This window comes from Anomalospiza imberbis, chromosome 24, assembly GCF_031753505.1.
Source record: "Anomalospiza imberbis isolate Cuckoo-Finch-1a 21T00152 chromosome 24, ASM3175350v1, whole genome shotgun sequence".
Lineage (NCBI taxonomy): Eukaryota > Metazoa > Chordata > Aves > Passeriformes > Viduidae > Anomalospiza > Anomalospiza imberbis.
This window is the reverse complement of record NC_089704.1, coordinates 4224650-4237696: the sequence shown is the minus strand read 5'-3', so window position 1 is coordinate 4237696 and position 13047 is coordinate 4224650. Positions and strand designations below refer to the sequence as shown.

The 13047-nt window shown below is 47.8% G+C and overlaps 1 protein-coding gene across 2 annotated transcripts in view; it reads left to right on the top strand.

The window, feature by feature from the left end:
* Positions 1 to 13047, top strand: part of UBASH3B (ubiquitin associated and SH3 domain containing B) — a 69722-nt gene that overhangs the window by 44789 nt on the left and 11886 nt on the right. The window contains exons 2-8 of one of the 2 annotated variants that reach the window (XM_068171888.1): positions 3414 to 3467; positions 4025 to 4211; positions 4637 to 4835; positions 7584 to 7753; positions 8208 to 8416; positions 11102 to 11237; positions 12086 to 12206. In XM_068171888.1, coding sequence (XP_068027989.1) covers positions 3414 to 3467; positions 4025 to 4211; positions 4637 to 4835; positions 7584 to 7753; positions 8208 to 8416; positions 11102 to 11237; positions 12086 to 12206 — 1076 coding nt within the window. Of the gene's footprint in view, positions 1 to 3413; positions 3472 to 4024; positions 4212 to 4636; positions 4836 to 7583; positions 7754 to 8207; positions 8417 to 11101; positions 11238 to 12085; positions 12207 to 13047 lie in introns of both variants that reach the window. The other variant, XM_068171890.1, reaches the window with a different exon arrangement.

Genomic DNA, 13047 nt, shown 5'->3' with positions numbered 1-13047 from the left:
TTTCTACAACGCTCCAGCCAACACTTGCTACCCAGCGTGAGGAAATGTGAGCACCTAAGCCATAATTTGTCACCTAATTAAGTGACCTGATTTTCTCAGGAGCAGGATGTGTTTTCCAGCTCCCACTGCACTCAGCAGTTGTGAAAATCAGGCCACTTTTGCATGGCTGGGACCAGTTTTGAGTACTCAACTTCTAAGGAGCTGATTTTGGCCTGAGAGCTGCAGGATGGGTCCTCTCCAGGTTTTGGCCACAGTGGGATTTCAGGAGGGAAGCAGAGACTTACCAGTCATCAGCACTAAATTAAAAAATAAGAGAAAAAAGCAAAGAAATCTCTCAGTTGCAGGTCCTGGGATAAAAATATCCTTTGGCTTTGTTTGCTTTATGCAGTATTTCCTCCTCACACTGAAAATTAAATTGAAAAGGGGGTTGGTTGTCCCTGTGGATGATGGAGGCAGCTCTGGAAATCACAGGTGAACAAACGTGTGGCTCCAGCCTCATGTTCTCTGCCTCCCTTCAGGCTCCCCAAGCACTGTTGGAGCTGCAGTTAATTCCAGCAGAGCTCCTCTCTGTGATTTGTTCCAAGGAATCATCAGGTCATGAAGGAAAAGAGTCCCTGACGGTGGGTGGTAGAAGCTGGACTGTGCACAGCTCCTCCAGAGGTCTGTGCTGAGATCTGGGCAGAGGAAATCCCGGACAAACTGCTCATTCCAGAGCCAGAGCTGTTCTGGGAGGGTAGGTTTCACTGCCAGCCTTCAGAGGAGAGCTTTGCAGTCACATCTCTCTCTTAAAGAGCAGAAACAACCCAGGCAGGAGGGGAGCTGAGCTGAGCAAGGGCAGCACAACAACTGATGGAAGCAGGGCAGGAAGAATCCCCAGGCATTGCTCCCAGACAGGTCCCCCTTATCTTTTAGAGAAATTCCCCCCTATCTTTTATGTCCGGCCTCACTCCCTGATTGGGGTGAGCTGGAAAGGTGGAAAAGTCTCTCCTCCAACCCGTGCCTCCAAAGAAAGACTCAGTAGTCTTCAGCTGTCCGGTCTCAAGGTAGTTTATTGTGTGTTAGCTAAAAGATTTCTCCCTGAGCTGCTGCGGTCCGTTCAGCAGTCAGGCAAGGGCACACACTGACTCCCAGGGGGCTGGTGCCCTCTTTTATATCATACATTATGTGTTAAATGTTTATGGCTTTTCCCCAGTGCCCATCACCTGTATTGAACAGTGACTTTCTACTCTAAACCAGTCTGTGAGTGCCAACATCACCAAGAACATGGAGGTTAGGAAGGAGAAGGCAAGAGGACAGGGCACGCCCAAGTCCCTCCATCTTAGAACTTCTGACCCCCATGTACAAAACTCAGCCCCCTCTGTACAAGGCCTAAACCCCCCTGTACAGCACTCAAAAACTCTTCCTCTCACTCTGTGACTACTTCTACTATAATATCTAAACTGTTGTGATTTCTTGTTCTTCCTGCAAGGTTGGTAAATTGTTCCATGGGTCAGGTTCAAAGCCACAGGGGTCTGTGGCTGCATCCAGGGTCTCAAATGCTTCTGACCTGGGCCTGGAACATCCAAGAGTGTCCAAGGGACATTCTGGGTTCCAACACTTTTAGGGAGGTGCCCCTTATCTTCTAGAGAGATTCCCACTATCTTCTAGAGAGATCCCCCCTGTCTTTTCGAGAGGTACCCCTTATCTTCTAGAGAAGTGCTCCCTATCTTTTAGAGAAGTCCCCCCTATCTTTTAGAGAAGTCCCCCCTATCTTTTAGAGAAGTCCCCCTTATCTTTTAGAGAAGTCCCCCTTATCTTTCAGCTCCTTTGCCTGAGCTGCTTTCCAAAGCAAAGCAGTTTCTGCTTTGCAGAGAACATTTTCCAGAGCAGAGCAAGGTCAGCGAGGCAGGAGCACCAACCCACAGCATTCACCACCCCAAATCCATCAAATCCATCCTCCCAGAGGGCAGCTGGGCCCAGCTCTCTGCTGATCTCCAGGGGATGCTGGCAGATAAGGGCAGCAAAACAGCTCGGGGAGGAAGTATTTTCATCATCACACATTTGCAACACAGCTCTCTATTTTTCTCTCTCTCTTTTTTTTTTTTTTTTTTACCATTATCAGCATTATCTTTCTGCCTTCCTCTTACCCTCCAAACGACCCAAAATGTGTGTGTTCAAGGGGTGGGGAAGGCTGAAGCACAGCTGAGTCAACAGCACATGGCTGGGGGCTGGGGGTCACGTTCAGGAATACCCCCCGGTGGTGTCAGAGCGTTTGGAAAGGCAGCCCTGCAGACAGAAGGGGTGACACCAGCACGGCCATGAGTCCTGGAGGGTCCCTGACCCCAGACCCACGGGCTGGAGCCTGGATCTGCTCCCTTTCCCTTAAGTAGGAAGCTCTGAAATCCCCCATTCATGGGGAATTCTGCACCCTCCCCAATTGAGCTCCTGTCTCTGCCTCATGACCCTAGAATTTCTGTCATTTTCTGCCTTCTTCACTCATAATTCTTGCTCCATTTGGGTTCTGGGTGAATGCCTCCCTTTGGCTGTCCCTGGTGCCACAGAGCTGGGCTGCTCCACAGCTGCTTTCCCGTGCTGCTGTCGAGCACTTGGGAAACACAATTCCACAGTCGAAGCTGTTCCATGTGCTGGTCTGCTCAGAAACCCGCTGAACAGGAGAGCTGGGTCTTCCCAGCTGGAGGGAAAAGGGATTCAGAGACATCCTGAAGGGAAAGAAGCAGGAGAGCTCTTTGAGCATAGCAAGGACTAAGGGGAGCTTTTCTAAGCTGGAAAATCTCTGTTTGTGCCCTCTCGTGGCTGTTGAATTCTTCTTCTCCTCCTCAGTGCAACTCCTGCACTTTCAGACCCAAATCTTTGGGGTTTTGTTGACCTGATTTTTGAAAGTGTTAAGTTTTCTTTTATAGTTCTTTTGAAAGTTTTAAAGTTCTCATAAAACTTCTTTAACCTTCTGATAATGTTTACATATTTGAGAGTCAGAGTTCCCACACAACTTCATGTATAAATAATATATTTTACGTATTTCTCTGTGAGTAGAGAGAAATGACTGGTAAATCTTTAAACCAGTGTGGTTGGAGAGGTGGTAATTCCATCCTCCAATCCACAATCACCTTTAAAATTCTATAAATACCAAATGTTTGAATAAAATTAGTTCTTTTTTTCTTTTAAACTTACCAAGCTTCTGTGTACTCATTTCGTGTCCAATAGCAACAGGGTTTCATTCTGAAAATGCCAGCAAAGAGACCTTTAAATGCTGTTGTTTCTCTGTCCAGAAAAAGTGGGGAAGAGGGAAAATCCAGAGGTCCATATAAAAAAGCCCCAGGGGTTGGAGAATTGGAAAGAGCATCCCACGAGTGTCCAAACACACAGCAACAGGTCCCAGCAGCACTGAAATTCTCTTTATTTTGCTCTCTCTGCAGGCAAAAAGCGCTGGCATCGACAGGTGGAAGGAGTGTTCAAGCAGCATGCGACTGGTTGGTATGAAGTAATAAATGTTAAAAAATAGCAGAAATGGTTTCAAAAGCAGAAAAGTAGGAGAATTCAGGGTTTGCGGCATTAGAATGTGGAATGTTTAAACGGGGGTGTTGCTGAAAAGCACCTGCAGAGTTAGTGAGGTGCTGTTTAAGTGCTGGAAAGAAGCAATGCAGAAATGAGGCTGGTCTGGAGGGTCTGTGATCTGCAGCAAAGGCTGGAACAGGTGAGAGAAGGAGCCCCCAGCCTTGCAGCTGAGACCAGCTGAGAGCAGGAGCGATTCCTGGTGCCCTCCTCCCTGTGTTTTGCACTCTGAAAGGCAGAAAAGGCAGAAGCAGTGACCTGGCTTAGATCTTCAGAGCATCAGCCTGAAAGTAAAACCCAATTTTGTGTATTCCTGAGCAGTGCTAATGGGCTGCCAGTGAGGCAGAGCAGCTCTGCCTGAGCCGCACTTTCCCATAAAGGGACAGAATGGCAGCCAGCACAGGGGGGGCTGCTTTTGTTGGGGGAAGAAAATCGGTGAATATCTCTCGATTTAACAGTTCTTTCTGCCTGCCAGGCTCTTCTCCCACGTGGGTGACCCGTTCCTGGATGACACCCTGCCCCGGGAGTACGTGCTGTACCTGCGCCCCACCGGGCCCCTGGCGCAGAAGCTCTCGGAGTTCTGGCAGCAGTCGAAGCAGATCTGTGGCAAGAACAAAGCTCACAACATCTTCCCCCACATCACCCTCTGCCAGTTCTTCATGGTAAAGCCAGCTCCTCTCCCCTCTCTCCTTTAGCCATTCCTTGCCAGGCTCTGCCTGGAGACTTCATCCTGGCTTTGGCGGGGGAGATGTGGGGGGATTTTGCCGATGCCTGGGCTGCTGGAGGAGGTCATTGATTTTTTAAGCTGCTGTTTTCAGGGAAGAGCAGCAGCAGAAGACTGAATTCTCATCCTCTCCAGTGATCCTTATTGTGAGAATGGGTGGGGGGAGCTTGGGGAGGTTACTTGGGGACAGCTGATCCTGCTTTGAGGACAAGGGAGGGGCCGAGGATCTCTAAACATAGATTTTTTTTTATTTTTTCCCATGCCCCTGTGCTTTTTCTCACTGCATGAGGGGAAGGGTAGACCACTGACACCCACCCACATCCTTTCCTTTCCTGAGCCTTGCCTGCCCTGCTTCCTTGGCAGTGCGAGGACAGCAAGGTGGATGCTCTCACAGAAGCCCTGCAGGCCACGGTGATGCGCTGGAAATGCAAATTCCCTGCCCCGCTGCCCCTGGAGCTCTACACCTCCTCCAACTTCATCGGGCTCTTCGTCAAGGAGGAAAGTGCTGAGGTGCTCAAGAAGTTCGCTGCAGACTTCGCTGCAGAGGCGGCTTCCAAAGCAGGTGAGGGACTGCTCTGGCAGCTGCCAGCCTGGGCATTGGCCGAAAAACAAAGTTTGGATGCCAAAAGAGCTCAGCTTGGGCACTGATAGAAAACCAAAACTTTGATGCCATGAGAGCCCAGTTTAGGCATTGTCAGAAAACCCAAAACTTTGATGCCACAAAGAAGCAAAGCAGCTGCCAAATCTCACGGTTTGAGCCTTTTCAGAACCCCAAAGCTCTGATGCCACCAAGAAGCAAAGCTCAAAAGCAAATCCCTGATTTTTAAGTGAAAGCTCAAACATCCCAGTGGGTGCTTTGGCTTTCAGCTGGGAGATCTCTCACCCTGAGTTTGCAGCGCTGTTTCTGGAAGGGAAGCTGACATTTGGTGGTTCTTTACTCTTTCACAGAGCTGCTCTGAGCTGTTTCCTGCCCCGCTCGCCACCTGAACCACCACCACAGAACTTTGCCCGGCCATTTCAAGGCCATGGTTGTTTTCTCACTGCATTTCTGAGGTGTGAAAAGGTCTCTGGGAGAAGACCCCAAGTGCCCTTTCCAACCTCAGAGCTCACAGGGCAGTGTCCATGATCCTCTCCTGCTTCTGGATGGGGAATAACCAGAATCTCATCCTCTCCACCGCTGAACAACCTCGCTGAGTGTCCTCCAGTCACCTCCAAACTGGGAAGTCACAGCACCCACAACACCATAATCCCACCCTCCAGCACTGCAGAGCTCAGCTTGGCCTGCCCACAACACAACTGGTTTAGTCCTTCCCAATCCCAGGCTTATCCTGGAGCTTAAATGCATCCAAATGCAGCAAATTCTGCATTCCTGGGGTGCTCCCGTGCTGGGCAGGCACCCCCCAGCCATGCAGGAATGATGTGAGTCTGTCCCTGCTCAAGAGCAGGGAGTCAGGAGTGTCCAGAACCTCGGGAATTTGTTGCTTTCACCTGACCTGGAATTTCCGTTCCCTTTAGAAGAGGGAGGGAATTTTATCTTTAAAAGGAAGGCAGACATTGGGTGGGTCCAAGGATACTGCAGCCACGTGAGAGTGGGATCAGTGTTTCCCTCCAGCACAGCCAAAAATGCAATTTTTATCCAAAAAAAACCCAATGACCCAGAATAAAGAAGCATTGGTGGCTTCCAACAATCTTCTGCCCCTGAGACGGCTCCAATTCAGGCCAAATTGGGTTTTTTTGGGGGAAGGCAATTGCTGCATTGCAGCCACAGCTTGGTCAGGTTATCACATTAAAGTCTCTGTTTTTTTGGGTTTTTTTCCGGAAATCTTGAACATATTTTTTTATTATTGATGAAATACAACCACAAAAGAAAGAGATGGATGAGCTTGCAAAGCTACCCCTGGCTGGCACTTGGAGCCAAGTCTCTGAATAGCTTCAATTGTGACTGAATAATCAGTCAAATCTAATTGCAATTTTTGGTTGAATAAGCAAGAATAAATTACGTGCAAACAATGTATCCTATGATTTCCACATCTACTGGAAGAGACCAAATATTTTCACCTGGAATCATCTCCTGATGCAGATTCTTTTTTTCTGCAGGATCGTTTTGAATCATTATTATATTTCCACATTTTGGGGATACCTCACCTCAGTGGCTAAACTGATAATGTCCAGGGAAAAGATTTAATCAACTTGCACAAACCTGAAAATTCCATGGATTTGTAATTTAGTGCAACAGAGAGAACAATGGAGGGAGAGTAAAAATCATGATTTTTAACCTGCTTATTTTGGAAAGATCCTCAGCTGCTCATGAAAGCTTCCTGGATTTTTCTGCCTGGAAAAATCTTTTTTTTTTTTTTTTCTTTTTTTTTTTTTTTTTTGGCAGGCGATCCTGCGTGTCCAGAGTTGCAATAAGGATTGTCACACCCCCCGTTGTTTGGCAGTTTGCAAGGATGCCTTGTCTGGCACCCTGGCTGAATCAGACCCCAAATCTCTGATCATTTGATCCGGGGTGTTAGACACCTCATGTGGATGCTGACAGTCTGCTCAGAGAGAAAGTCAGATAAACTTTCCCAGGCATTGCTCTGGGGGAACTTTGAGAAAGCTCAGAGAAAGAATTAAAATAATCTTTAATCTTTGCAGCTGGTGTTTTGAACGTGTTGTTTACTTGTAAGATGTTTACAAGAAAGGTGCTGTTCCTAATTAGCTAATGAGGTGAGGGTTGTTGATTGAGGACCCCTCAGGTCCAGCTTTCTCAGAACAGTCTATAAAAGAATGTGATGTCTAAGAAACTTTGCTGTTGCCTTCTGGGAAGATCTTGGAGCCTGTGTTGCTTTAATTCAGCTGTCCCTAATACAATAGCAACAACCTCCCACTCCCAGATTTCCAGCTGAACTCCATCTTGTCCCACTGGAGCATCTTTGCAAGTGGAGCTCTGTTGTGTGGATATTCTCAGTTCAGTCAGAGAGAAAAAGAGAAAGATTTCTGCCAGGCTAAGCCTGGGGAAAAGTCCAAGAGGAATGTAAACAATCCGTTTTCTTGCTTTCCGTTCACATTGTTTATGGATGTGTTCTACCACACTGACCTAAGTCCAGTGTACCAATCAGGTAAAATGTTTTTACTCTAAGACCAATGGAATTAATGTTCATGTTGCTCTCTATAAAAGAGAGAAGTGCTTTTGAATGAACTTCCATTCACCTTCTGAAATCGTGCGAGTCATTTCGCCCATCCCTGGCTCAACAACAGCACTGTTGGAGGTCACAGTCGCCAACCTGGCAGAAAGGGGTTTTCAACCCTCCTCTCCCCATTGCAGATGTCCACGTGGAGCCCCACAAGAAGCAGCTCCACGTGACCCTGGCCTATCACTTCCAGAGCAGCCACCTGCCCACGCTGGAGAAGCTGGCCCAGAGCATCGATGTCAAGCTGGGCTGTGACTGGGTGGCCGCGATCTTCTCCCGCGACATTCGCTTCGTCAACCACGAGGTAAACTCCTGGAGCTCGTATCACCCCAAAAAATCACCCCTCTGCTGAAGGTCCCTTTCCATCTGTGGCAGCAGCTCTCTGGCCACAGAGAGAAACACAACTTTCCCAGGCATCATTCTGGCAAAAGGCTGTGAGAAGATCAAAGAAAAGAATAAGAAACAATTCTTATCTTCACTTGCTGATTATTGCTGGTGTTGTGAACATGTGCAATGTGTTATGGAGATTTGTTTACCAAAAGGGTGGTTCCTTAATTAGCCAGTGGTGATGGTGTTTTAACTAAAGGACCAAGCAATTCCACCTGTAGCAAACTAGGGTATAAAAAAGAGCAATGTGTTTTTAAATAAAGATTATTATTCAGCCTCCTGTGATACTTGCAGTCTGCTAATTATTACCCTGCTAGGAGCCCGTTTGATGTGATATCCATTAACAACATTTTGTGCTTTTTCTCCCCCAGACTCTGCAAGTGATCTACCCCTACACCCCCCAGAATGACGACGAGCTGGAGCTGGTCCCAGGGGATTTCATTTTCATGTCCCCAGTGGAGCAAACCAGCACGAGCGAGGGCTGGATTTATGGCATTTCCCTTGCCACTGGCTGCTCGGGGCTGCTGCCTGAAAACTACATCACCAAGGCGGATGAATGTGGGACCTGGGTGTTCCATGGGTAGGTCAAGCTGCTCCTCCCCTTTCCTTGGCTGCAGAAAGGGGCTCAGTGATGCCTTGGGAGGCTGCCTGGAACAGAGGCTGGACAGAGTTAGAGGAATAAAGCAGGGATTTATTAAAAGGCTTTCAAAGGACACACCTTGGGCTGTACAAGAGCTTGGTCATGGCTACACCAAGGATGGACTCCAGGTTATGAGTTTTCACACTTTTCTAAGTTTTGGTCCATTTCCATATTGGGTTAATTGTCCAATTCCAGCTCCAGGTGATGCAGTCCCATCCTCCCAGTTTGCTCCCCTCCATTCCCTGCTGTTTGCACTTTTTGGGCTGAAGCTGCAGCGGTGTCCTTGGTTCTGGGGCTGGAAAAGGATTGTTCTGTGTGCCTGAGCTGTGATGAGAGCTGCTGACACTTCAAATGGAGTTCAGAGTTATAAATTCTGTACAGAATGTGGAAAATATAAAAGCTCAAACTTAAGGCATCAGCAGCAGCTGAGATTTCACCTGGGGCAGCGAGGAGGGATGCTGAGAAGGGCACTGAGGGGAAGGAGCTGGCACACAGAGCCTCATCTCATCAGCCAAGGAGCAGCAGATGCTCTCCCCTAGCGTGGGGTTAGAGGACAAGGTGATTTTTGCAGCTGAGATGTTGCAGCAGCTCTTTGTGACTCGCAGGATGGCTGCTGGGTGATGGAGCTGGAGCAGATGGCTGCTGGAGGCACTGCTGTGCAGGCACCTCTGGGGTGGGCCTGTGATCAGCAAGGTGTAAATTTGAGAGTTAATTTGGGAAGAGACATTTTCCGTGCATAACTCCACGCTGAAAAGGACTTTGGGTCAGGAACATTCCTTAGGATATTTAACAATATTTTCAGGAGCCTGTCGTTGGCTTCAGTGAGAATGCAGCCCTCATCTTTTCAATAAGGTTATGCCTCTTGATTTTAGTGGGAATTCATTAAACAGAATGCTGGTCCTGAAATCACTCATTTACCCCTCGTTTATCCCTGCCAGAGCAGGGGAGACAAGGCACCATCCAGAAGACAGGAGATGGAACCAGGGTTTTTGGGGAAAAGCTTCCAAACAATGACCTGTCCTTAGGAGATGACTAAGCTGGAGCAGCCTCAGCAGTTTGTGTTTTCCAGCAGCACTGGTGACAGGCTGGTGGCTCTTCTCCAGGCACACCGAGAGTTTGCCTCTGCCTCATCACCATTCCCAGCAAATCCTGCCGTCTATAAATAGATGGTGAAGCGTTTGTGGCCTTTATTAAAAGGTTTAGAGAGAAAGAAAGGCTCCTGTGGCAGCTCCTGGGGGCAAAGGGAAGTGGGGTAACCAAAAAATCCTTGGTATTCTCCAGACCAGTGTCCTTAAAAAATGTCATATGGCAAGGCAGGAAAGGGATTAATGGGAGGAAGGGCTGACAGCTGGGAGAAATTCACTTTGTACAGAAATAGAGATGGTCCTAAGTGAGAACTGAGATTCTGTTCACACTGAGATATTCAAGTTCTGGGGTCACTGAGGATGGATTAGTGCTGACTCAAATGCTCCACCTGCATTTGGGCAACGAGGGGGACAATTCCTCAGGGCAGGGCCAGCCCCTGCTGGGAACTCTGGAATAGTCCAGTAGCTCAGTGTCATCCTTGCACCCCAATTCCAGCAGATAATATTGTGGGTTTTTTCCTCCTTTAAATCATATAAATCACACAGGTGACCTATTTTTGTCCCACTGGCAGAGTCACTCGGGGCTGTTTTACCAGCTCTGAAACCCCTCTGAGATTTTATCCTGACTGCTGCTATCAGGAAGCAGCTCCTGATGTATTTAAGGCACTGAAAAGTGCCAGCTCTGGAGACTGTTTCTGTCCAAGTAAATGGCCACATCCATTACCTGATAATGTTCTTTTTTTTTTTTTTAATGACTAAGCAAAGGTAACTGAGTCAGCAGAGGGTCGAGGCAGCTTCTGTAATTGCCTGTCACATTTTAGTCCCCAGGGTTTTGGTCAAAGTCCTTGAATATCTGGGAATAAGAGCTTTATTCAGGGGGAACATCGTTAGGCAAGGCCCTCCAGGGAGAATGGGGTCCTTTAAATCCCTTTGGCTGCCCTTAACAGGAAGCACTGGGGGGAGTAAATTCCCAAGCAGGTGGGAAGGGGAATAGGCAGCGCTGAAAACTGCAGGAACATCAGGGCTGAGTCCCTGCCAGGGAAGGTAGAAGCTGTTTTCGGCACAGAAACCCTGAAAACTGCCCAGGGAGAGGCCCCAGCTTTCTGCTGAAGCCACAGCTTGTACTAGAAAGGTGAGTGCAAACTCCCTGTAGCCATTAATTCCCAAACTTGGGACCACAAGTCCATGGTCAGTGACATGGACAGGTCCCCAGGTGATGTTAGAGAGCATCCTGTGGTCATCAGGAAGGCCCTGGTGCTTTCCATGAGAATATTCCAGGGTGTAGAGAGCCTCCCAGGCCAAAGTTTGGGAATTGTTCTGTGAATTGTTTCCAAGGGAACGGCCCATGGAGATGGAATTGGTCTCCTCACGTGTGTGCATCACCTGGCAAGGTTCTCTCAGGGCAGCACTAAAACCCAAATAATAATGCAATAACATCACAACAGCAATTACCACCGGCTCCTGAAGAAACAGAAACATCCTGAGAGCAGCCTGAGCACAAAGAGCATTCCCAAACACAAGGTTTTTCTCTTTTTGGCAGGTCCTACTCCATTCTGAACACCACATCTTGCCCATCCCTTCAAGCCTTTGCTGATGGGGCTCTGGAGAGAAGGCAGCAGGAAGACCAAGGGCCAGGGGACGCTGGGCCACTCACCATCATCTGCCAGAATGTGCAGGTGGGACCCCACAGCCAGAAGTTACCAGGGACAAGCTTCCAGTGAATGGATTTTTCCCCAAAAAAATTATCTTTCCACTCCCTGCAGCACAAGTTACAGAGGTTTTTGGATGACATAACCCCATCCCCAGAATGCCTCTTCAGCTGGGGTGGCAGGACTCCATCCTCTGCCCCCTTCAGCAGCTTCATTCCACCTATAAGAAATGTAAATGTACCAGGATTTATATATAAATAACATTTATATATAAATGTTCCAGGATAATAAATTCCCAAAGAGCCCCACAAACCCATAAAAGCAATAAATCCTGCAGCCTTCCCTGTGATGTTTGCACAAGGACAAAGCAGGAGGAGCCTGGTGCTGGCTCCTGTGGCTTGCTCAGATGTCTCTCCACTCTGCTGAAGGTCAAACCTGCTGTCACTTTGGTGCCTGGAACAGAGGCTGGACAGAGTTAGAGGAATAAAGCAGGGATTTATTAAAAGGCTTTCAAAGGACACACCTTGGGCTGTACAAGAGCCCAGCTGTGGCTACACCCAAGATGGACCCCAGGTCACGAGTTTTCACACTTTTCTAAGTTTTGGTCCATTTCCATATTGGGTTAATTGTCCAATTCCAGCTCCAGGTGATGCAGTCCCATCCTCCCAGTTTGCTCCCCTCCATTCCCTGCTGTTTGCACTTTTTGGGCTGAAGTTGCAGCGGTGTCCTTGGTTCTGGGGCTGGAAAAGGATTGTTCTGTGTGCCTGAGCTGTGAGGAGAGCTGCTGACACTTCAAATGGAGTTCAGAGTTATAAATGTTGTATAGAATGTGGAAAATACAAAAGCTCAAACTTAAGGTATCAATTCCCTTGCAGCCCCTGAGGATAAGCAGCCAGCCAGGCCCTCAGAAGCGCTGCCTGTTCGTCTGCAGGCACGGCGAGAGGATGGACGTGGTTTTTGGGAAGTACTGGCTGTCCCAGTGCTTCGATGCCAAAGGTGAGCCCAGGGGTGTTGCATAGAGGTAAAACTTTATAAAAGAAAGGCCTTATAATGTCGTAGTTGAGATGGAGACGACACAAAGCAACACTCAATTTTCAGAAGTTTTCAAACCTGGTTTTGTTCCAGCATGCATGCTTTTTATACATTCTTACAAAACTCTTCAGTTTGCACTCATTGGTCAGGAAAGACAAAGTGCTCATTGGAACAGGCAGTGGCAGGTTTCTCTTATTTATCTCTTATTTATCCTTCTTTCTTTCTTTGTTTCTGTGTCAGCAACCTTGGTAGGAAATTCTTTCAGGAGTAAATGTGGATCCTCTTACCAAACTTCTTTCTGGCTCACAGAAGTGGCTGTAAAACCTCTTCCACATTATAAAGTCAGGCCTTGCTGTTTCACCTGAATTAACAGGTAGCCTGTTAAGTTCCCCTGGAAAAGAACCATGGGAATGGGTTTACATAACAATCTGTTCTTGGAAAAGGGCAGTTTGCGTCTGTGAAAACTAAGGAATCTATCCCGTGAGAATCCACAAAGCAAAAATGTAAACACCTGTGTAAAGCACAAACACACACAGGCACCTCCTAACCAATGAATTGAATGGCAAGAAAGTGACCAACCAATTAGAGTAAAACATAACTTGGAAAACTGGATTAAAAATAAGCTATAACACTAAAGTGGAGCCTTTGCAGCTGGAACTTCGAAGTGTTCTGCCCGTCGTTATTCACTGTTATTGTTATGTGGGGTATCCCAGGATTTCATGGAGGAAGGAGAAGTGGCCACTGCCTGGTGGAAGCTGTGGGTTTAACATAAATTGATGGGTTTTGTGCAGCCAGCAGCAGCAAG